The sequence below is a fragment of the Trematomus bernacchii genome, unplaced genomic scaffold, assembly GCF_902827165.1.
Source record: "Trematomus bernacchii unplaced genomic scaffold, fTreBer1.1, whole genome shotgun sequence".
Classification (NCBI taxonomy): Eukaryota; Metazoa; Chordata; class Actinopteri; order Perciformes; family Nototheniidae; genus Trematomus; species Trematomus bernacchii.
In genome coordinates this window covers 8,503,229-8,525,799 of record NW_022987513.1, presented here as the reverse complement: position 1 = coordinate 8,525,799, position 22,571 = coordinate 8,503,229, and the positions used below count along the sequence as shown (strand labels likewise).

Genomic DNA, 22,571 nt, shown 5'->3' with positions numbered 1-22,571 from the left:
AATAATGGAATATGAGACACTGAGTGAGTGGGATGATGAATACTGTAAACTGAGAGCAAGAAGGCTATGCAAGAAAATTCTTCTAGAGCAAAAGTGTTTTAAGCTTGAATTTAAAGTCTAGTTTGTTGATTTCAGAATTCCTTTGTTAGGGGGATTCATTAGCAGAAATGGAAAATTAATTCAGTCCGTTGTAATATGCAACCACTCCGCTAGATGTCACTAAATTGCACAGATTGGTGATTAAAGTGATATAATGTACAGAGTGTTGTTTATTGAGTAGTATGAAGCTGCAGCCTCGGAGGAGGGTGCACTCTCAGGACCGCATGCACTCTCAGGACCGCATGCACTCTCAGGACCCTAGTTGTTTTGCAACATCGCCACCTAGTGAGCAGGAGACATGAATATGAACGACAACGCAGAGAGTGTGAGTAGTGTGAAGTGCTTTTAAAGTTTTATTTGTTTAACATTAATAACAATTCCGGTGTCTTGAAATGAAGTGTGATTAGCTAACATTAACTATGATAGTCTTAAGGCAATACAAACAAACATCTGTTAGCTTATGATAGCTTCTAACAGTATTAAAGGCACTAAAAACAATTATTTGTTAGCTATAGCTTTCGGCAAAAGCTAATGCTAATAGCATTAGCTTCATTAGCATATTTGATTATTTGTTTAATGAAACTGTAGCGTGATTTTGGCAAGCCCAACTAGGTGTCCTACATTAATTGTTGATTTAATCACTAATTACAGTAACACGTGCTAAATGTCATCTGTTAGCCTATGATGACTCGCTGCAAAACCAACTGTTAGCCTTTTTGTTTATTTGTTTAATGAAAGCGTATGTTATGGTTATGTTATTTAGCAGAGGCTTTTATCCAAAGTGACTCACAAAAAACATAAAAGAACCATAATTAGCATTAGATTATCAATACAAATAGTTACATAGTCAGTTACATTACGTATTACATTTTTAACAGGGTAATTAGTCATCTGTAACCTACATTTAAAAAAAGTAAACTTCCCAACCCTGATCATTAATTATAGTCAGCTAATTAATTAAACTTCAAAGGATGACAAAAGCATGTCAATATGATCTGTCTGTCCGCTACATTAAATCAGCAGTAGCCTAATATAAGTTCTGTATTCAGTGTAAATGCTTCTTTAATAGTCATTGTATTACTATTTGAATTCATTGTAAATAATCTTAACTGTGCTGACTGCCTGTTTACTGTTTATCAGACAGTCTCATCATTTTGACATGTTTTGTAATATTGCATGAGGTGTTTTAGTCAGTTATTATGTCGGCCTATTCTGTAGGTTAGAATCTGTTGTGTCAGAATCTAACAATTAGGCCTAATTTATGTCTGTCTGTGAAAGTATTTCAAAATGTTCAGTTTGACCAATTAGGCTCTCTCTTTTTCAAGATGCATATTTCAATCCAAGAGGGGAGATCCTTGCCCGATTTACAACGATGCACTACATGTTGCAAAGTCTATAAAGTGTCTTTACTTCTGCCTTCTCCTATCCTAGTATTATGAAGTTGATTGACTAAGAGTAAGGTCAGCTAAATTAAGGAAGGTTTTGTTGTTTTTCTGTCTGAATTGTAATTTTCTTATGACATTCTACTTCAGGTGTCGTCAACTGGAATGTCTTCTCAGAGGGACACAAAAGGGAATTTCGGAAGGAATACCAAATTTCCAGGTGCTTTTACTGCGACAACCTTTATAAGGACGTTGGCACAGGCTACCGGGGAAGTGGACGGCGAGGAGTGTTGCAGGGTTTTTACTCAGAAGAGGGCTTCCCGGGGTAATGCAGCTGGAGCTGTTGTCTGGTGGTTGAGGGAACAGCAGACCCCGCCTCACCCCAGTGAAGAATCCACAGTGCCCAATAAATAAAAATGTATTCTGCACTGAAATTCCTCTCGTCAAATTGCATGTTTATCTTTTGCAGCCTGGTGCATAAACACACTAACAGTTGTTTTTGAGTAATCTAGCACCTCTTCAAAGACACATTTGATTTGATTTATTTCGAACGTGTAATACAATAAAAAATATATATATATAATAATGAAATGAAACAAGAGAATTATGATACTGTAGAAACATAAGCAGTATCAAATTGATTCAAAGGAGTTTACACTTATTTAACCCCACCCCTTCTCCCAAAAACTAAATTAACAGTTTTCTTTTAACAAAATATACATCTAAATGTATGTCTACATACAATATACATTTACAATTATAAATAGATTATATCATTATTACTACAATATATATATATATATATATATTTATGTTGTATGTCAAATTTGATAAAGACAAATATAAAAGACTATCTTTTTACATCTGACATACAAAATACATTTGTTATTAAAAATCAAAAACATATTAACAACTTGTTGTTAATAATAATAATGTAATTTCAGTAAGAAAAACATATTTTCATGCATTTTTAGATGGTTAATAACAAGCATTACAATGTCTAAAGAGACTCGCAGTGTATGAGACTCAATACTCGCTGGTTGTACTTTTGCGGTCATCCAATCCGCTAGGTGGCGATGTTGCAAAACAACTAGGGTCCTGAGAGTGCATGCGGTCCTGAGAGTGCATGCGGTCCTGAGAGTGCACCCTCCTCCGAGGCTGCAGCTTCATACTATTGTGTTTATTTAGAAAGGGGGAGAGAAACATAATAGTTTTTAGGTTTCTTGCACACTAATGTTTGATGTTAAACCAAGAGGCGATCTATGAACGTTAAGCTCACTATCCTACTGTAAAACCATCAAATAAAGTCAACTTTTGAGGGTGTTTACTGAGTTGTTGTGTCTGAATGGTAGAAGTGTTGGCCTAACAAGTTAGGCATACATATTACACATGGTGTTATTTATTCAAATATTCTTTCATAAAATAATAGTGATTGTGATTTATGTTGATTAACACAAATAGACAGAATTGTGAGGGTGGGTGTGTGAGCAAACATTTCCTTATTTTATTTAAATTCCAACCCTTGGAATTAAGTCATATATATTTCACTAATGCCCACGTTTATAAAGCCCAAATAAAAAAACAACAACAAGAACGCATTGGTCAAAATATCTACATCAAGATCCAGATGAGCTTTTAGAAGTCCATGTAGCCTACAGAACATTGTAGTCTCACCACGGCAGTACAAATCAATAATATCCGCTGGCTCATCATAATAATGCGTCCCGTCGGATTCTGTCAGAACCACGGTTTTTTCCCCCTAAATAATTCTCCTTCACAACTAAACTCTCCTTAGGACAAGATCTAAGCCACCTGTATGTTTAAATTCGACCGCAGCCCATGTTCCTTTTTTTTTTACTGTTCGACCGCAGCCACCGCTGGTGATGTGCCTCTTGTTTGCTCTCGGTAGCGATGGGGCTGAGTGCAGATTGAGCGCCAATATTTTACCAGAATACATTGGTATCATGAAACTCTAAGGATTCGAACGACTTCGGTTGTTCCCCTACGACAAGAAATGTCTGCTGCAATGCTGAGGTAAAATAACTGCGATTGTCTAACATCATAACATGTTATAATTGCCTGGTAGCTTAGCAACTAGCTAGCTGGAGCAGCTAACGCAAGAGCTAACGGCTACATAGACAGCAATGATAACGATGAGGCTAGTTAAGTACGCTGCTAAATTAAATAACGTATTGCTTGAAGTGGCTTACAAAGCATCTAATGCCATGTGCATTCAACATTTTGGTTTTGTTGACGTCTCAGAGGATACAGTGATGTTATGGTTAGCTATGTGTGTAGCTTTTGCTAACGTTGTAACATTTTAACCTAGCTCATGATAACGTCATGCAGTTGCTTTTCTGGTAGTAAACGTTACCCCTACCCTAAACAAATGCAGTCGTATAAAACAGTCTTGTTTAAAGGATGTTTTATTAGACTGCACTTTTAGGCTGTAGTTTGTGGTGGTGTTGCATTTCCATTCGCTCATGTAAGTGTTTCTTATGAAGGGCCATAAGACCAGAGTTAGTGCCTTTTCCTTAATTGAGATGTTGCAGTTGTAATAGTAGAGGTGTACTCTTTTAAAACAAGATCTCCGATTAACCAGCTGGCCACGTCTAACTATCAAGTTTACCATAACCATGATCTTTGTTCCTCTGATTGTAGCACCAAGACCAGCAAGATGAATGTATTGGTCAACAAACTGCACGAGTACTTGGCTAATTCTCCTGTTGAGGACAGCAATGGCCCACCAACCTCAGAGGATGCTAATGGTGCAGCTTTTGACGTAATCTTATGAGGACAGTTACTCATCATATTGATATGCTCTATAATCATAATACATAATTGGTTTACAGGGCTGACAAACAAGAGATGTTCTGTGGGAAACTCAAAAACTCGTGCTGCAACACAGGTAAAATTGTTTGCTTAAACAAGGTACTATATACTGATTGAACATCTCTGAGGGACAACTAAACTAATCAACTGTCTTGCTTTGCAGGCAGGAGTAGACACCAAATACTCAAGGAGGTGAGTTTGCATTTTTATACCATAGAAAGTATATTTAAATGATTATATGATTTATACCCTGCCAGCACAGATATAATATATAATACCAAACAGCCCATATTTAATGCCAATATGTTGAATGTAGCTCAATTCTAAAAATGCTGGATATTGAACTTGAAATGTAGACATAAAGAAGCAATAGTCTAATAAATCAGGTTAAAAGATATTGATGATTTTGTCTACATCAGGGAAATATTGTTTTCCCCCAGGATTAAAAGGTTTACTGTTTCCCTGTTATTACAGAAAACCATCTGTTGTCGTAAGACACTCTGGACTGGATGAATCAGGGGACTCGAATGCAAGTGAGGACGTGGAATTACGAGTCAACGCAAAGGGTCACCCTGATATCACTAGATTACCAAAAGGTTGGTCTTACTATTTTTTCCTATAGCTTGCTGGGACTTAACAGTTTTTGTTGTTGTTGTTGTGCTCTTTCGTAACTGTATGTGTATTTATTCTTGCTGACAACAAACACATATTTAGGAGAACCACAATCTGTCATTATTAATGTGGTTTCTTGTATTTTACTATCTGTAGGGGGTTAACAGTATTTAGGCCTGTCCCCAGCTTTGTACCCTGTAATTACACGATCATATCAGTTTGATGTTTTTGGTGCAATGTTTTACATCTACAGGCACTGTACTGGTGAGGCCTGAACCTGTTGACAATGGGAAAGATGACTTCAGGGGTCCTGAGTTTCGCAGCCGGAAACCAGGCGTACTGCGGAGAGAGTTTTCGAGGAGACGTGGAGGTCAGTCGCTACTGGTTGATGTTGTCACAACATAACACATCACTTCATTATAAGCCGGGCAGCCATTTCTTCGAGAAACAAAGAAGCTGCCCTTGTTGTGGTACTCATGCAATGATTGTCTTTTGACAAAAAACTGTCGAAGTCGAACTAAAAAAATAATTTCACTGTGTGTCTAAATGTGGCTTGATGGTTATCTTGTTGTGAGAGATATCACTGGATATTTGACTTTCATTCTTACACCCTTTTAAAAACCCTTCAAGCTGTTATAATAGCAATTTTGTTGCTCTGTTTTTATAGGTGGCGAACACATGGAAATTGTCAGTTGCACCGCTTGTGGCAGACAAGTTAACCACTTCCAAAGAGATTCCTTCTACCGACATCCAGTTCTGAACGTTCTTATTTGCAAGGTGAGTCCACCTATTTATACAACAGAATCAAATCCTTATTTATTTGGGTCCTTTAAGTCATTACTTTTAAGGAGTCTTCTTCATTTTTTGTGTAGCAGCTCATAATTTGTCATGTTATGACGTCATTACTTTCTGCCTGAGTGTTGTTTACATCTGGTGGGTGTCTATAAACTTGCCAATGACTTTATTAAGTTGAATTTGCCAAAAACATTTCTGTATTTGAATGTTATATTAAAATAACCACCAGTGATATTTGATTATTGCTTACAAGAATATACATATCAATTATGATTTCTAATTTGCAGTACTATTGTCTTTAATATGCTATTTGTCAAAGCTGTCTGTAACCCTCTTTCGTTACATATTCTTTGTTTTGGTCAGTCTTGCTACAAGTATTACTCAAGTGATGACATCAGTAAGGATGGAGATGGAATGGATGAGCAATGCAGGTATAATTTGTTATATTTAATATTTTTACTGAAGTATTAACATGTTCATTTACTTACCTTTTGCTAAGCTTTTATCAAAAGCATGAATTATGTATTTTTCCTCTTGCAGATGGTGTGCTGAAGGAGGCAACTTGATATGTTGTGACTACTGTAGTAATGCCTTCTGCAAGAAGTGTATTCTAAGAAATTTGGGAAGGAAGGAGCTTTCAGGCATCTTGGAAAGCAAGTGGTACTGCTATGTCTGTAGCCGTGAGCCCCTTTGCGATCTGGTGATGGCCTGTGACAGCGTCCTCGAGAACATGGAGAACATGTGGTTTCAGCAGCGCAAAAGGAACAGGGTAGAGCCAGAAAAATCTCAACTTTACCACATGTTGCCACACTTACAACAAAACATTCCTTTGGATACATGGGATCACACTGGTATGGATGGGAATGTGGTGTTCAACTATAACACACTGCAGATTTCCAAGGAGATCACCAAAAAAGCCAAACATTTAGTTGACTCGACAAACATCTTAAACCGGACATTTGTCAATTTCATTCATACTGTGACGTCAAACAAAAAATCACCTACTGTTCGCAAGCTGCACCTGAACTCTTTTTTGTCAGTAGTCAAAGGATTGCGAAAATCACTTGCAGCACTTGAGGATAGCCTTAAGGAAGAATTCAGTGACGTGGATGTCATGAGCTGTTGGGAAAAGTTCTTTAGTGAAGACTTCGATGCACAACCTGTAATAGATTCAGGCACAGAGCCGGAAAGCTCTGAAGAAAGGTGTTTGAGTGTCTTGCAGAAATTGGCAGCCGAACAAACAGAAGATTATGATTCTGACTCCAAAGTCTTTATGGACAGGAGGACTGCATGTGCCTGCCCCGGTGAAAACATGGATTCAGATTCACGTGAAGCCACACAGAGTGCACAGAAGAATGCCCTGATGCCTTCTGAAAGCGGGATTAACATGACTAAAAAACTGGTAGTTCAACTTACTCCTGTACCAATGGAGCAGGAGCAATCCTCTTGTGCCCCAAAGAATGAGAAGGACATCAACATGAGCGACAACACATCGGAGGGAAAGAATGTATCAGAAGATGAAAAACCATGTGTTAAAGCTGACAGCAAGATAAGCAACAACAACTCTATTGCATCTCTACACCCAGAAGAACAACATGGCAATAGACGTTCTCCCCGCTTGAAGACGACACCTTTGCGGCGACCAAGTGGCGTCAAGTCCAAAGAGTCTCTTTCAGCAGCAGACAGTGACAGTGATTCTGACCCTGAGGAAACCTCCAGCCAAACACCTGCCAAAAACACTGAAGAACCAAGTCTGAGCCGAGCAAGAGACGACTCTGACTCCGATGAAGTCCCTGTAGCTCTGCTTGAGCGAGCTGCTATGACACAAAGCTCAGATGAACCCCAGAGCGATGAGAACGGTGGAAAAGCATCAAATAAGGTGGCCAAGAAATGTCTCTTTTGGCTAACAAAGAACTCCCCGCTCTCCCCGGAGAGCATGCGTCGAAAACGCAAGATGCTAGACCGCTCCTCAGAATCAGACTCGAGTAATAGAATAACTAAATCACGAAGAGAAAGCGGGAGAGATTCCTCTAGCGATGATCAAGACTCGCAGAAGAAGATGCAACACTTGAATACTTTGAGGCCAATTGGGAAGTCTCCCATCGTCAAAAGAGATAATGAAAAATCGCCTAAAAAGCCGGTTGGGATACAGGCTGGAAAATCTAAGGCTAAATCCCACCAGAAAGCAATGGAGTCCTCGTCCTCATCAAGCGAAGATGAAGATGATGACGAAGAGACCGGGAGTGAAGGAAGTGATCAGAAGATGAAGCGAATCACTGAAGATGTGGCCTTACTGGGGGCAGCAGCATTCCACCAATCGTCTGGTGAGTCCTATAATACATATATCATCTAAATATACAGTATGTCTTGTCAATAGTTGTTTGCCCAGTTTCTGTTGGAAAGCTAATGTTTAATGAATGTTTCTTGTAGGAGAAGACGAGGAGCACTCTGGGCCCTCGTGGGCAGCAGAAGATGATGATGATGATGATCCAGAAAATAGGTACGGTTCAAAAAGCCAGGATGTAGAGTTTGTAAAACACCCTAGTTGTGAAAGACAGACAACATTAATACCCAAACACTGTGCAAAAGCTAGCAACACCCAGGTCTTTAAGACTCAGTTGCAGCCTATTCAAACAAGACCAAAACGTAGCTGCAGCCGAATCCCAGCCATCAAATACACACGCTAGAGGTACACTGTGAACGTCATGACCCATTTTGTGATGCACTGAAACTGAACCGGCCTGGAACAAGCTTGTGAATGATGAACAACGTACTCTGCTTGTCTGCTTTATTTGAACTTGAATTGTATTGCATTTTTAATATAGATCATGCAAAGAATGCTTATCTATGTTTAATTTGGTGTGCAATTATACAACTGTAAATGCTTAAGATGCATTTACCTACATTTCTATAATAAGTATTACATCTCACACCACCGTGTTTACTTTTCACGGCATACTAGACTTAAACAAAAGGGGAAACCTTGCATTTGGCGCACCTTGCCTTTTGAAGAGGAATGAGCAAACTCATGAACTATGAAGTGAATGTATTAACTGACAGCTCAACCTGTTATGATGACGGTATTTCAATATATATTTTCAAAAGTTTGAACTCCAGTCGATTCTTCCGTGTCATTACAGAATGCACAAAGAACTGTGCTCCATTGAGGAGCAATCTTAGATAAATTGTTATTCACTGGTGAAGTGTTACGTTTGACACATTTGACAGATTATCTGCACATATTTAACCAAAGAAAAAAATGAAGTAAGTTTACACTTCTTTTAGTATAACACTTTCATTCTTCTTCTTGAAACCCATATTTTTGATTGTATTTTTTTAAAAGGAATCCTTGATGGATCAGAGATATCATTTGTTAATTTTGATGACTGGACCTTTTTGTTAAGATGGCAAAAGTATTGTTGTTAAGATAACTGAATATGTACCTGGCTTTGTAAATGCACTTCAAGCTTTGTGTTATTCAGCTTTTCACAAAAGTTCAATTGCCGTCCTGTTAAAGCCTGTTTATTCCGTCCAAAAATATACTTTCTTATATCACACATTGCTTGAGCTTCACTTATTTCATGGATGGGCTTGTAATTATTGCCAGTGCTGAAACACAAGTCAGTCTTATGTATTACTTAGTGTTCATTGAGACAATAATGGTGGTATCATGAACTCCTGTAAATCTCAGGATACATTATGGGGCTGCTTTCACTGTCAAGCAAACACAAGCATTGGGGAACATTTTTATCTAGAATATATTTATGGTAATAAACACCCAAAGGCTGACACAAAACACAAAAAACTATTATTATTGCTTTTTACAATATAATATAAATCCTTTTACACACCAACATGTTGACTGGCTTTCCTAATTGGATTGTTAAATGGTGCTTTGCCGGGGGGTTTTAGGGAATCAACATCAAAGCTCTGGTATACACTTAATCATGATGAGTAGTACATCTTATTCTGACGTAATGCTCCTGGTATGCCTCTTTTCTTTTGAAACTAGATCACATATTGACACTGGAGTCGATAATGCGTAGTAACAAGTACTTTTGCATACATGTAATATTCTATAGCAGTTCTCAAAGGGCTGATTTTTCAGAGCCTGTGTCTTTGTGTATCTCTGACGGTGCTGCTTTGATAGATTCTCTTAGGGTAGGCTTACTCAAATAACAAAGGCATCTTTCTCCACTACTTGACCTCGAGTAGTATTTATCCATGTACACAGTTATGGTTTCATCTGCTGAGGTTCCTAGATATCCGTTGGATAATTTCTTACATCACCCTAGCAGAATGGAGGTCGAAGACATTGTATTATTGCTGCTTAAGGCCAATCAGTGTGGAGATATTGGCGTCGAAATTGGAGAACGTGTGACACACTTGCGCTAGAAAGATGCATTCATACGACGATGAAGAAAATCCACTGCCACATGTATTCTCAATAACATTTTGTTATTCTGTTTTTTATTGAAATACATCCCCGTTCTGAGGAATGACTTTTAAAAAACTTCTTCCAGAGACGGTGTTCTGGTTAATTACAATCATTTCGAGCTGTCATCAGTGTTCCCCCACTTTCTATACACAGAGTATACATTACTGCTGACCATTTTTCTAAAGCGTACAGTAGCTTTTCAACTGAAAAATCATTTATTACCATATTTTTAGTTACAGAGATTTTAAAAATTACTGATAAAAAGCGATTTGTTAAAAGAACTTGCGGTCAGAGCTTTTAAATGTCAATGGAACGTTGTATATCTGAGAATTGAGAGTGGGCTGTGAAACAACAACTATTGTAATGCAAACAGGGACCAAATTCACATTGTGCCTGTAATGACATCAATGCTTGTTTCTTATGTTTTTTCCAGGTCGGATTTCCTGACAGCACAGCAGTGATTGCAGTGCTGTTAGGCAACAATCGCTTAAATCTGGGATATTGTAGCCTCCGATCGGCACCAACCCGTTATTTAATTTTTTTCAACAAAGTGTGTTTTCAGCTGTAGTGATAACACGACTTTATCCTAAAAAGAAATGGTCACCAGAAATGTAAAGTTTACATTGTTTGTAGTTCGTGGGTTAAACGTGAAAAGTACTGTGTTCCATTGTAATCCCCCCCAGCATGCGTTTACCAATGACCATGATGTCAAATTCACATGTGGCAGTGTGTTCATTTTCATCAGTGTTTTTCTTGTCGTCCTTTTTCCCAGAAGCATGTTAAATGAGATGCAGGGCTCTGGCCTTTTACTGCTGCTGTCGTCTGGCATTCTTATTCTGTAATGCACCTTTTACAATAAACTCTTGTTGGACATTTACCGCCAATTGAACATTTCAGTCATCCTTTCTCAAGTGACCTGCATGGACAATCCACTTGGAGATCAGTGCGCGTAATGCAGGTAGCTTGGTGAGAACGGATTCAATGGGGACAGACCATTTTCTGGACATTGGATGATTTGGAGCTAGTGCTTTAGGCTGTTTGACTCTAATGTGTTTGCGCGTTAAAAGGGTTTTAAGAGGAACGCATCACATAGCGATGCACAGGAGTGTGCATCGCTGAAAGAACATAACAAAAAATCATCCCTTCCCCATCAGTAGGTGGTGCTCGTCCCAAAACAGTTTTCAATGGTGAAAACACAATATGGCATTAAACGCATAAACCTTTTACATTTTTAAAACATTTGTTTGTCCCAAACAGAATATTAACTCTCTTGGGTTCAAAACTATTTTTAACTCACAATTTGATTAACAAGATATCAATGTATTTACTATTTCATATGAAAAAAAGTGTCAGACTCAAGCAAGCAAAAACATTGTAGAAAATCTCTCCCCTTTCCTCAAAATAAAATAAACCAAGACTGTCTTTTTCTGTGAAGAGTACTTGTAATAAATTATTTCTCTTGAAAATGTCTCTGTATCAGTATTCTTTTTTTCCTGCTTTTCTGAATGTTTATCTTCCAGTGTTGTGGCACTTTCTCTGACTCATTTCAAGACTATTATTTACTTGTAATGTAGATTGAACCAAGGTCACTGCTCAGATTCAACCTGTGATTAGTTTATTAACTATACGACTTTTGCATTCTAAAGATATCTTATAAGGGTATTATTGAAATCAAACTTAGACATGATTTTGTCTAACAATAAAGTATAACTATCCAGCTCAAGATTACTTTAACTGATCATGAATTGAACTTCAGGTACCTTCTCCTTCTTTTCTACTTTTGAAAGAATCGCAAAGAAAATGCTTTTGGCCCAAATCAAAGCCAACTACTCCTCGGGCGATGATATCTCTTCAGACGAGGAGACGCAGGAGACATCTGACTCGGAGGATGATCAGGCGGTCAAAAAAGGCAATAAGGATAATAAAACAGATGAAGGTAAGTCGGTTTTTTGAAGTAGCACATTTTTTGCTTGTGCATCTTTTTCATAAGCACATGTACTCCTATCCTATTTCAGTCGTATTGATTTATAGTGGAATTACATTTTTCTTTCCAACTAAAGTGGTGACGATTGTAAAGATGGCTCTTGTTGATTAATAAAAGGGAAATAATAGTTTATATCTCTGCTGCAGGGGAAGACTTTGCTACCGAATCTTCTGACTCCATGTCTGATGGGCCCACCTCCAAGCACCATCTTCTCCGCCACAGACTGACCTTGGATGACGGAGCGCCTGTTGATAAGGCTGGGGCAGAGAGTGAAGCAGGAGAGCCAAAGAGCAAGCAAAAAGCCAGCAGAAAACGCCTAAACTGTAAGTCTGACATTAGAAACGTAGCTGTCTGAACAGGAACTTCATACTTTGCTCTAACATCTGATATCGATGTCTGTCAAGCTGATAGTGAAAGTGATGCTGAGAGCAACGAGTCGGAGCCGGAGGACGACGGGATGAGCGAGGAGCTGAGTCTGTCAGAGAACGAGGACGGTGACAACAAACTCAAAAGGTACATACGTTTCAGCTCCCATTGATACAAAGTGTAGCTCAAGGAGAGTGGTCAAGATTTTTGTATAACGTATTTAAGTCAACAGGCGTAGAATGAATCTGTCTCAAAATAATAATATTGCCAACGAACATACACGACCAAGAAAAATACAATAAAAAGATAAAACATTTGAACACTACATTGGAACTCAGATAGGAAGTAATTCATTATCGACAAGCAATATTAATAATACTCATCCTAAAATAATAGTCATTAGATATCAGATACATATTATAATATAGATAATTTACAGTAATGCAATAAATGTTAATGCTTTTAAAAAACAAAACATTTGTGCATGTTGCATATAATATTATGTTCTCACGTATTGTACATTTTGAAATTCAAATTAGAATTATGGTAAAAATTATATTTCAGATTGTTCATGTTTACCCCTAGTGCACACCAACTAAGAAAGTTTAATGCATATTCCTGTTATAATAGCCAAGAGCATTAACAATCAAAATATGATGACACAAGCATTACAAATCAACACAATTTAACATTTAAATGACAAATCCCACTTCTTTTAGAGCACATTTTAAGCCGAATATTTTAATTCATGTGGCTGTGTAAAAGTTACGTACATTTTCATTCCTAATTCTCTTCTCTTTCCATCTCTAGAGGATCCAGTCAAAGGAAGGAGAAGCAGGCAGTGCCCTGCATTTGGTTATCTGACTCCAACAGTGAAAAGGTAGCAGTTGACCTATAACTACGTTTATTATTCTTAAACTCCAGAGTTGTGTCTAACAGTCACATCTTTTGTTCTATACTTCTGTTTTTCTTCAGAGTGATAAAGAGGATGCCGGTGAGGAGAACAGCGACGGTAAAGGCACCCCCAAAGGACGCAAAAAGATTCGCAAAATCATCGATGATGTGAATCTCCGCACTGAGACGCTGGAAGCCCTCAGAGAGGAAGAGGAGAGACGCAAACGTTTGGCAGAAAGGGAACAACAGATGAAGGACAGGAGAACGGTACTGAACAGACAGCAGACCATTAAACTGCACTCTGTTAATGACCAATGGCTCTTTACAGCAGTTCATTTCTGCAGCAGGGCTTGCTCATTGGACTCTATGTCCCTGTTGATAAATGACATTTAGCTCAGTACAGAGCATTTATGTTGCCGAAATGATCACTTTTATAGGATGTTTTATAGGTGTTGGGGTTTTCCTAAGATGAAAAGCTGAATGTCATCATTGTATTTCAGATAACTATCCCAGATGATGATGATATCCCGTGTCCCATCACCATCAAGCTGATCCTGGATCAGGACAAGGAGAACAAAAATCCTCTCGTTCAGGTGCACAGGAACCTGGTGACGAGCCTGAAGCCTCACCAGGTGGATGGTTAGTTTGTGCTCTTTTCACTCGTACTGAGGAGGACAAGGTTTACTATTATGCACATGCATGCTGACAGCAATAGCAGCATTAGTTAATACAGTTGAGTCTGATGCTATTTGCACTCGGGTGACTAAAGTGAACAATGCTTTTGGCATGAGGGGTTTATATAGCCACAACTGTTAAAAACGCCATTTTTAATAGTAACATTGGAATTATCAATCAATTAAGCAATGTATCTGAGAGTTTTTCTTTTTCTCACATGACTCCATGGTGTACAAAAAGTCCCAAAATGCAAAAAAAAATCTAGATGAATTGAAGTAAACAGCTACTATTCACATGTTTTTGGACTCTTTGTTCAGTGCTATGCCATGTGAAAAACAACCCATTATCTTAAAGAATTCACATGGTTGACACCAATGGTTGTTTTGGGGATTGAGAATACCTTTTAATGCTGATAAATATTGTGATTACCAAATTTGAGTGTCCCATTTATGTGTTAAGACAAAACATGCTAACCGTGATCTCTTTACTCTCCAACCAAAGGCGTCCAGTTCATTTGGGACAGTTGTTGTGAGTCTGTGAAGAAGGCCAACTCTTCTCCTGGATCTGGCTGCATACTGGCACACTGCATGGGTCTTGGAAAAACTCTGCAGGTGAAGAAATACACACCCCCAATATTCTTCTTTGCTTTGACTTATCCAAGACAAATTACATATTGAATTACTTTAGGTATTGATTATAATTGTAGTTTGCTGCTGTTACATCACCTTACATCACACACAAGTATTCTGTATTGACTGTGGTAAGTTGTCCATGCTTCATATTCATACCTGTGTTATTTTACAGACGGTAGCCTTCCTCCACACGGTGCTGCAGTCGGAGAACCTAAGATTCAGTACGGCCCTGGTCGTTTGTCCGCTCAATACCATCCTCAACTGGGTCAACGAGTTCAGTAAATGGCAAAAAAACTTGGGACAGGATAAATTAAAGGTATGCAAAAAATTCAATGGGCAATCCTAAATGTTGTGCTTGAGACATTTTATGCTTCACACTTGTAAAAATGTTACAGGTCACAGAACTGACGACAGTAAAGCATCCCCCAGAGCGAATCAGGGTTCTGCAGAGGTGGATGAGAGAGGGAGGCGTGATGATAATGGGCTATGAGATGTACCGCAACCTGTCTCTAGCCAAGAAAGCTGACGAGGAGAGCAGGAAGGTGATGAAGAGCCTACTGGTGGATCCAGGTAGCGTGTTATTCAGTTATTCTTGTTTATGGGTCATTGCTTTTCTCATTGAAGCTGTTGAATCTGTAGCTTGTTTTGTCCTGTGTTGTCTTTTTATACAGGTCCGGACTTTGTGGTCTGTGACGAGGGACACATCTTGCGCAATGAAACTTCTAATATCTCCAAATCTATGAACGCCATCAAGACCCGACGGAGAGTGGTGCTAACTGGCACTCCACTACAAAACAACCTGAATGAGTGTAAGTCTGCACAACTGCATCAAATTACATAATGCCATACTTTCACAATATGATTGAAGGTATATTTTATCTATGATAATGGGGTTGATTGTTGAAGTCGCCCGCTTTCTAATAGAATTTGAAGTCATGTGCAATTTCAATGCCTTTTCCTAAAATTGTATCATTATTTTACATATAAAGTACCAACAAGGCTACTTCCTAAATTCATCACCCTGCATTTAGGACATTCATAAACTAAACCTGCAGTACTTGTGAGGAAATTAGGTGTAGGCCTCACATTTTGACGGATATTTTGTTTTGAAAATCTTCCTATTGATACACAATATTTTGTTCCCAACAGACCACTGCATGGTGAATTTCATCAAGAAGAATCTGCTGGGCTCACTGGGCGAATTCAGAAACCGCTTCATCAACCCCATACAGAACGGCCAGTGTGCGGACTCCACGTCACGAGACGTCCGCATCATGAAGAAGCGAGCGCACGTGCTTCATGAAATGTTGGCTGGATGTGTGCAGGTAAAAAAAGAAATACAGCAACTTGCACACTGTCTGTATATGTACACATTCAGTTTTGCTTAGTTTTCCAGCTCTCACAACGTGTTCATCTTTTTTTTTCAGAGAAAAGATTACTCGGAGTTGACTCAGTTTCTGCCTCCCAAACACGAGTACGTGCTGGCTGTGAGGCTCTCCCCACATCAGTACAGGTTGTACCGCTACTACCTCGACAACATCACTGGTGAGAATCTGTCGCTACATTTGAACTCGATCAGTGATTACAGCTCAAGAAAAATCGAATTGTGAACATTGGAATTATGTTTGTTTTTCCAGCTATGGGTTCCTCGAAGAACCGAGCGAATGTGAAGGTCGGAGCAAATCTGTTCAAGGACTTTCAGGTGCTCAGCCGCATCTGGACCCACCCCTGGTGCCTTCAGCTGAACTACATCAGCAAAAGAAAGAAGGTTAAAACAAATCACTCATGTCATGTCGTGTAAAATAATGTTAAGGGGTTAAAATCTTAATAAACTGGATTTTCATTACAGGGATATTTTCTAAATAAGAATAAAAAGAAATCAGCAGAACAGCTGAGAAATGAAGAGCGTGCTGTGGCTGAGAGGTAAGACTACGCATGCTTTAACAAAGTGTATCACATATCTGGTTTATGAACGCCTTTAGACATTGTGACTTTACTGGATGTGCCTTTTAAAGCCATGCTCAGTCGCAAATGATTTACTGATGTAAATCTAAATTGATAAATAAGCAAAAGCTTCCAAAAAAAAGATATGTAGAATGGTCAGACAATGCATCAACTTAAAACCAAAATGTAAAAGGAAATCATTTGGGACCTTTTGAAGTGTGCTGCTTTGCTTAAACAGCAGCTCTCAAGTTTATTTTACGATGTATATTTGATTGATTTACCTTAATACACAATGTTTGCCTGTTGTAGTGCACTCAGAGCGATCAAAGGGCCAGCAGGGAACAGCGAGGCCGGCCCTACAGCGGGTGTTGCTGGTGTGTCCACAACTGCTCCAGCACTGGAAGGTAAAAAAGCTACATTTTTAACAAGTACTCCACCCTTGTGGTTTTCACACTAATATATTTTCTTCTGTCGCAACCATCAGCTCTAGGGGGTCCGATGCAAGATGAGGTATGGTTCAAAGGCATGGTGACTGAAGAGGACGCTAAAATCATGGAGCTCTCGGGGAAGATGGTGCTCTTGTTTGAGATCCTCAGAATGGCTGAAGACCTCGGGGATAAAGTGTACGTGTCTTTTCTAATTTAAAGCTAATTTATCTCCGAAATAACTGTATCTAGACTGCTCCTCATAACTAACCAAACCCATTTCTTGAATCTTTAGGCTTGTTTTCAGTCAGTCATTGATCTCGTTGGGCCTTATTGAGGACTTCCTGAAAGATTCTCACAATGCCAGAAACTCATCAGTATTCAAAGGTATTCTGTTTATGTCAAAAAAAGATATATTTATTTAGGAAACGTCCTTCTTGATGGTACTTAACCTTTATTCCGTTCTTCATTGTTCTCACAGCGGGCAGCTGGATTAAAAACATTGATTACTATCGTCTTGACGGTTCCACCAGTGCTTTGTTAAGGAAGAAATGGGCTGATAAGTTCAACAATGACACCAATGATCGGTACAGATTATCCCACTGTTATTGCAATCTTTCTTTATCGATTACACTTAAATAAGAATATTTAAAAAGTTTCTCTTCTGATTGTATTTTATTGATATTTATTTCAGTGGCCGATTGTTTCTCATTTCAACGAGAGCCGGTTCACTTGGCATCAACCTCGTCGCTGCGAACCGGGTCATCATCTTCGACGCCTCATGGAATCCCTCGTATGACATACAGAGCATTTACAGGGTGTACCGCTTCGGTCAGCTCAAACAGGTGTTTGTGTACCGCTTCCTGGCTCAGGTAGGCTCACTGGTCTTTGTTTAAATATAAAAGTTAAGGTTTTGATAAACGTGGGAGGACATTTGTTCAGTCTAGTTATTAACTGGTGTGACTATTTAACAAAGTCACTGCAACATTTAAAATACATTTACTGTCAACCCTGAATTACTGAAGGAATGCTTCATTTTAGTTTTGTCTCATGTTGTCTCCTTCTTTTTCTAATTCTCCATTGTTTTTCCCTCTTCTTTAAAGGTTATATTGTCATTTATAACAAGTTTTACAAAGCATGAATTTTGCCAGGACTACAGCTATCACCTGATAACAAAAAATAACCAAGTTAGAGTAGCATTGGATGTTTTTGGGTCCAAATGTTTAGTGTCTTGAGCTGAACTGTCAGATACATGTAGGGATCATATGAGCAAAGAGGCTCTGCTGCTACATACATTTGTTAAATGTGTGTAGCACAAAGTTCTTACTTTGACCTTATTTTTGCGTTAATTGAGAAATACAGGAACGGTTAATGTTTTTTGTGATCACTGCTCAAAGCAATGTCTTATGGACACAGATCTCTTAGAGCTACTGTGTTTCACTTCCTAAAACCCTTTCAGTCCCGTTAATGATGACGGCCATTTTGTCTTCAGGGCACCATGGAGGAGAAGATCTATGATCGTCAGGTGACCAAGCAGTCTTTGTCCTATCGAGTGGTGGATCAGCAGCAGATCGAGAGGCACTACACTCTGTTTGAACTGACTGAACTTTACACATTCGAGCCGGACCTGCTGGACCACCCAAACTCTAAAAAAAGCAAAAGAAGCACCTCTGTTTTGCCGAAGGTGACTGTTTTATTTTCAGGTTCTATAAGCTAAAATCATACTCAGCTGTCTGACAATGGCGTACAGGATGAATGTGCAGTATTGAGTGACTTTTTGTGTCTGATTCTCAGGATAAGGTCCTGACACAGCTGTTACAAACCTCTAAAGACCACATAGTGTCTTTCCACGAGCATGAATCTCTGCTGGACCATAAACAAGATGAGGAGCTCAGTGAGGCAGAACGCAAAGATGCGTGGGCCGAGTACGAGGCCGAGGTAAAGAGCAACTCACTGCAAAGCATTACATATCCTGTCCTGGGCTCTGTTTAGTGAAACTGAATGCGCTTGTCTCTGGGGTTCTTTACATTAAAAACTGTGTGCTGACTATATGTATATCTGTCTTCCAGTCTTCCAACCCTGCTGCCACCATCACCCAGGACACCCTGCATACGAAGACCAATGAACAGCTAGTGGTATACTTAAAGATAAAAAGCTTTTCTTAGAAGTGCTGCCGATGGTGTTTGTGTTTCATACAACACATGACATTTGTAACTGTCTCCATAGGAGTTGCTGAACAAGACCAGAGCGAATACAAATGCGACATTCCTGTCCCTTCAGAGAATGACTACTCACACTGTGGAGGACTACATGTTACGAGTTGTGAGTGAATTTAAGGTCTCATTAAAGGTAGGGTAGGTAAGTTTGAGAAACCGGCTCGAGATACACTTTTTGTTATATTCCATGGAATGCTCTTAACATCCCGATAGCAATGAATATCTTAAGTGCTTTGACAAAAAATCCATAAAAAAATGTCATCTGTGGAAGCCGTAGTACTGTAAAAAGCACGACCAATCATTTTAGCCGGCCCGGCTAAAATAACTGGATGGCCTACCTGCCTGTCAGCCTTCCATCTGTGCACAAACTTATCTCGTGCCCTCATTGGTCATGTGCGCGTTCGTGTGTGTTGGAGGAGGGGCTCTATAAGGAAGTGGCAGATTTTCTCCGGTTGTGTATTTTCAAATTCTAGCGATCTCGAGCCGGTTTCTCAAACTTACCTACCCCACCTTTAATAAGGGGATTTAAAATGAGGGTCCATTTTTTTCAATGTAACTACACTGCTCAAAGAAATGTAATGAACACTTTGAAAACACATCAGATCTCAATGGGAAAATAAATCATGCTGGATATCTATAATGATATGGACTGGGTAATGTGTTAGGAACGAAAGAATGCCACATCATTTGATGGACATGAAAATGGTCAACCTACAGAGGGCTGAATTCAAAGACACTCCACAAATCAAAGTGGAAAATTGATGCGGCAGGCTAGTAATTCCATTGCAAAAACTCAAAATGGACCAGGGCATCCCTGAGCTCCTGGACAGTCTCAGGTGCAATCTGGCGGCTTCGGATTGACCGAAACGTAATGTCCCAGAGGCGTTCTATTGGATTTAGGTCAGGTATCAATTCCTTCATCCTCCAGGAACTTCCTGCATACTCTAGCAACATGAGGCCGGGCATTGTCGTGCACCAGAAGGAACCCAGGACTCACTGCACCAGCGTAGGGTTTGACAATGGGTCCAAGGATCCTGATACCTAATGGCAGTCAGGGTGCTGTTGTCTAGCCTGTAGAGGTCTGTGCGTCCCTCCATGGATAGACCATCACTGAACCACCAAACTGGTTATGCTAAATGATGTTACAGGCATCATAACGTTCTCCACGGCTTCTCCAGACCCTTTCACGTCTGTCACGTGCTCAGGGGGAACCAGCTTTCATCTGTGAAAAGCCTGTCAATTCTGGGGTTCTATGGCAAATGCCAATTGAGCTCCACGTTGGGCCCCCAGGCCATCCTCATGAAGTCTGTTTCTGATTGTTCGGACACATTCACACCAGGTCATTTTGTAGGACTCTGGCAGTGCTCATCCTGTTCCTCCTTGCACAAAGGAGCTTCTACGGCCCTGTCCAGCTCTCCTACATTACCTGCCTGTCTCCTGTAATCTATTCCATACGCTTGAGACTGTGCTGGGTGACACAACAAACCTTCTGGCAATGTCACGTATTGATGTGCAACCTCTGTAGGGTCAAGGTATCGCCTCATGCTAGCAGTAGTGACACTGACCCTAGCGGCTAGCCAAATGCAAAACTAGTGGAAAACAGTCAGAAAAGATGAGGAAGTGGCCTCCACCTGGAAAACCATTCCTGTTTTGGGGGTTGTCTCATTGTTGCCCCTCTAGTGCACCTGTTGTTCATTTCATTAACACCAAAGCAGCTGAAACTGATTAACTACCCCCTCTTCTACTTAACTGACCAGAACAATATCCCAGAAGTGTAATTGACTTAATGCTATACTCTGATTAAAAAGTGTTCCATTCATTTTTTTGAGCAGTGTAGTAACCAGGTGTGTCTACATTTCATCCTCCAAAAAACGTAAAGATGAAAACAAAGATAACTAAAGCTGGGATTTATTCATATTAAATACAATTGTTTTACTAACAAGTACTAATACAAATAGTAGAGCATGGGAAAAGCACGGATTTGGATCCACTCCAAAATGTAATGGGTTCTTCCTTGGCCCAAGATACACCATTTCAACAAGCCTCATGAAATTGAGGGCAGTTGTTGGTTGGTCATCCTGCTGACAGACAAAGCCTGGTTGAGGTACTTAAGGATTTAAAATGTAGAGCTACACATAATCTATGATTTTTGATCATTTTGTATACTATTCTGGTATATACTGTATAGATAATTGTGTCTATATGTTGTCATCACCAATGGTAGAAGTAGATACATAACCACTTTTATAGTTTAGCATCTTTGTAGTAAAAAAAATGTTATTCAGATTTTCAAAAAGAGAATTGGCAAACCATTCTCAAATGTGCTAATCCCACAAACAAACATAATACAACTCTCCTTACATCCCCAAAACATTACTTTGCAGATAACCAGGGATACACATGGCTCACAATACCAACTGTATGCTACAGTTCAGATAGGAAAGTTCTTGTGTGTGTGTGTAACCATTTCTTTACGATGTTTCAGAAGCAGCAGCAGCAGAATCGCGAGCTGCCGGAGGCTGAGATTAGGACCAAAGCTCAGAATTGGAAAGCGTTTGACGAGAAGGAGCGGGAACGTAGACAGGCCTTGTATCAGGACATTCTCACACATCAGCAGACAGTAAGTCACTTCTACATGGGAGCTCATGTCTTATATGTACCAACAGCCATTCTCACGTTTCCATTACATCCCCCCCCCACAGCTCACACTCGGCATCACGGACATCCTGAAAAAACGCAGGATGCAAGAGATACAGGCGGCCGCGACCACGACCACTGTTACCCAGCCGGGACACACTTGAACAAGAAAGTCATGTTTTATTAGGAAAGAAAATTATGTCTTTGCTCTTCATCATTGCTCAACCAGTGAGTTGAATTATTGTTCAACACTAAGAAAATCTGAGTGCACATATCATTAAAACAGCATCTCCTTTTTCCTTTTATCAATAATGTTCAGGTTCATTTTTTAACACTTTGAGCACTTTAACTGCAGGATATATTAGGCTCTATGAATGTCTTTTATAATTTGCAAATTAACGAGTGCCTATTTCAGCTACTGAGGATCAGTTTGATGGTTACACTCACAGTAGATGTACTGTACATGCCTTCAAATAAACCTTGTTTTGTTATTGAACTGCACAGTTGTGATTATTCCTTAATAAATGAACAAAAGATTAGAAATTGGATATTTTAGTCCATGTGTATGAATTTCCCTTTTTATTCTGGTAGAGGAGATTTAGGTGTAAATAGTGAGAATATCTGTTCATGGTTTTTTAAA

General features: G+C 39.3%; 1 protein-coding gene and 1 long non-coding RNA gene across 2 annotated transcripts; both read left to right on the top strand.

Moving 5' to 3' along the window:
• Positions 1-376: 376 nt before the first annotated feature.
• Positions 377-1,915, top strand: LOC117469822. Its single transcript, XR_004554621.1, has 2 exons — positions 377-424; positions 1,632-1,915. It is a non-coding gene; the product is annotated as an uncharacterized LOC117469822 (long non-coding RNA).
• A 1,447-nt stretch (positions 1,916-3,362) lies between these two features.
• On the top strand, positions 3,363-22,430 carry LOC117468756 (transcriptional regulator ATRX-like). Its single transcript, XM_034113016.1, has 35 exons — positions 3,363-3,515; positions 4,143-4,249; positions 4,334-4,389; positions 4,477-4,505; positions 4,788-4,909; positions 5,179-5,295; positions 5,593-5,702; positions 6,084-6,151; positions 6,261-8,044; positions 8,151-8,220; positions 11,946-12,094; positions 12,289-12,465; positions 12,547-12,655; positions 13,319-13,388; positions 13,484-13,669; positions 13,903-14,041; positions 14,579-14,688; positions 14,882-15,025; positions 15,105-15,279; positions 15,381-15,518; positions 15,859-16,034; positions 16,137-16,254; positions 16,347-16,477; positions 16,559-16,632; positions 16,963-17,057; positions 17,138-17,276; positions 17,374-17,465; positions 17,560-17,665; positions 17,773-17,950; positions 18,571-18,762; positions 18,873-19,016; positions 19,148-19,213; positions 19,305-19,400; positions 21,780-21,914; positions 21,997-22,430. Exons 1-35 carry the CDS (start codon positions 3,496-3,498, stop codon positions 22,093-22,095), a joined length of 5,721 nt encoding a protein of 1,906 aa, XP_033968907.1. The 5' UTR covers positions 3,363-3,495; the 3' UTR covers positions 22,096-22,430.
• Positions 22,431-22,571: the final 141 nt, after the last annotated feature.

What these genes read in the sequence shown, in the direction of transcription:
- LOC117468756 (XM_034113016.1), top strand. Translation starts at nt 3,496, where the DNA reads ATGTCTGCTGCAATGCTGAG. An exon ending in TGTTGGCTGGATGTGTGCAG is followed by an intron (nt 16,035 to 16,136) that starts GTAAAAAAAGAA and finishes TTTTTTTTTCAG; the next exon opens with AGAAAAGATTACTCGGAGTT. An exon ending in AGACCAATGAACAGCTAGTG is followed by an intron (nt 19,214 to 19,304) that starts GTATACTTAAAG and finishes CTGTCTCCATAG; the next exon opens with GAGTTGCTGAACAAGACCAG.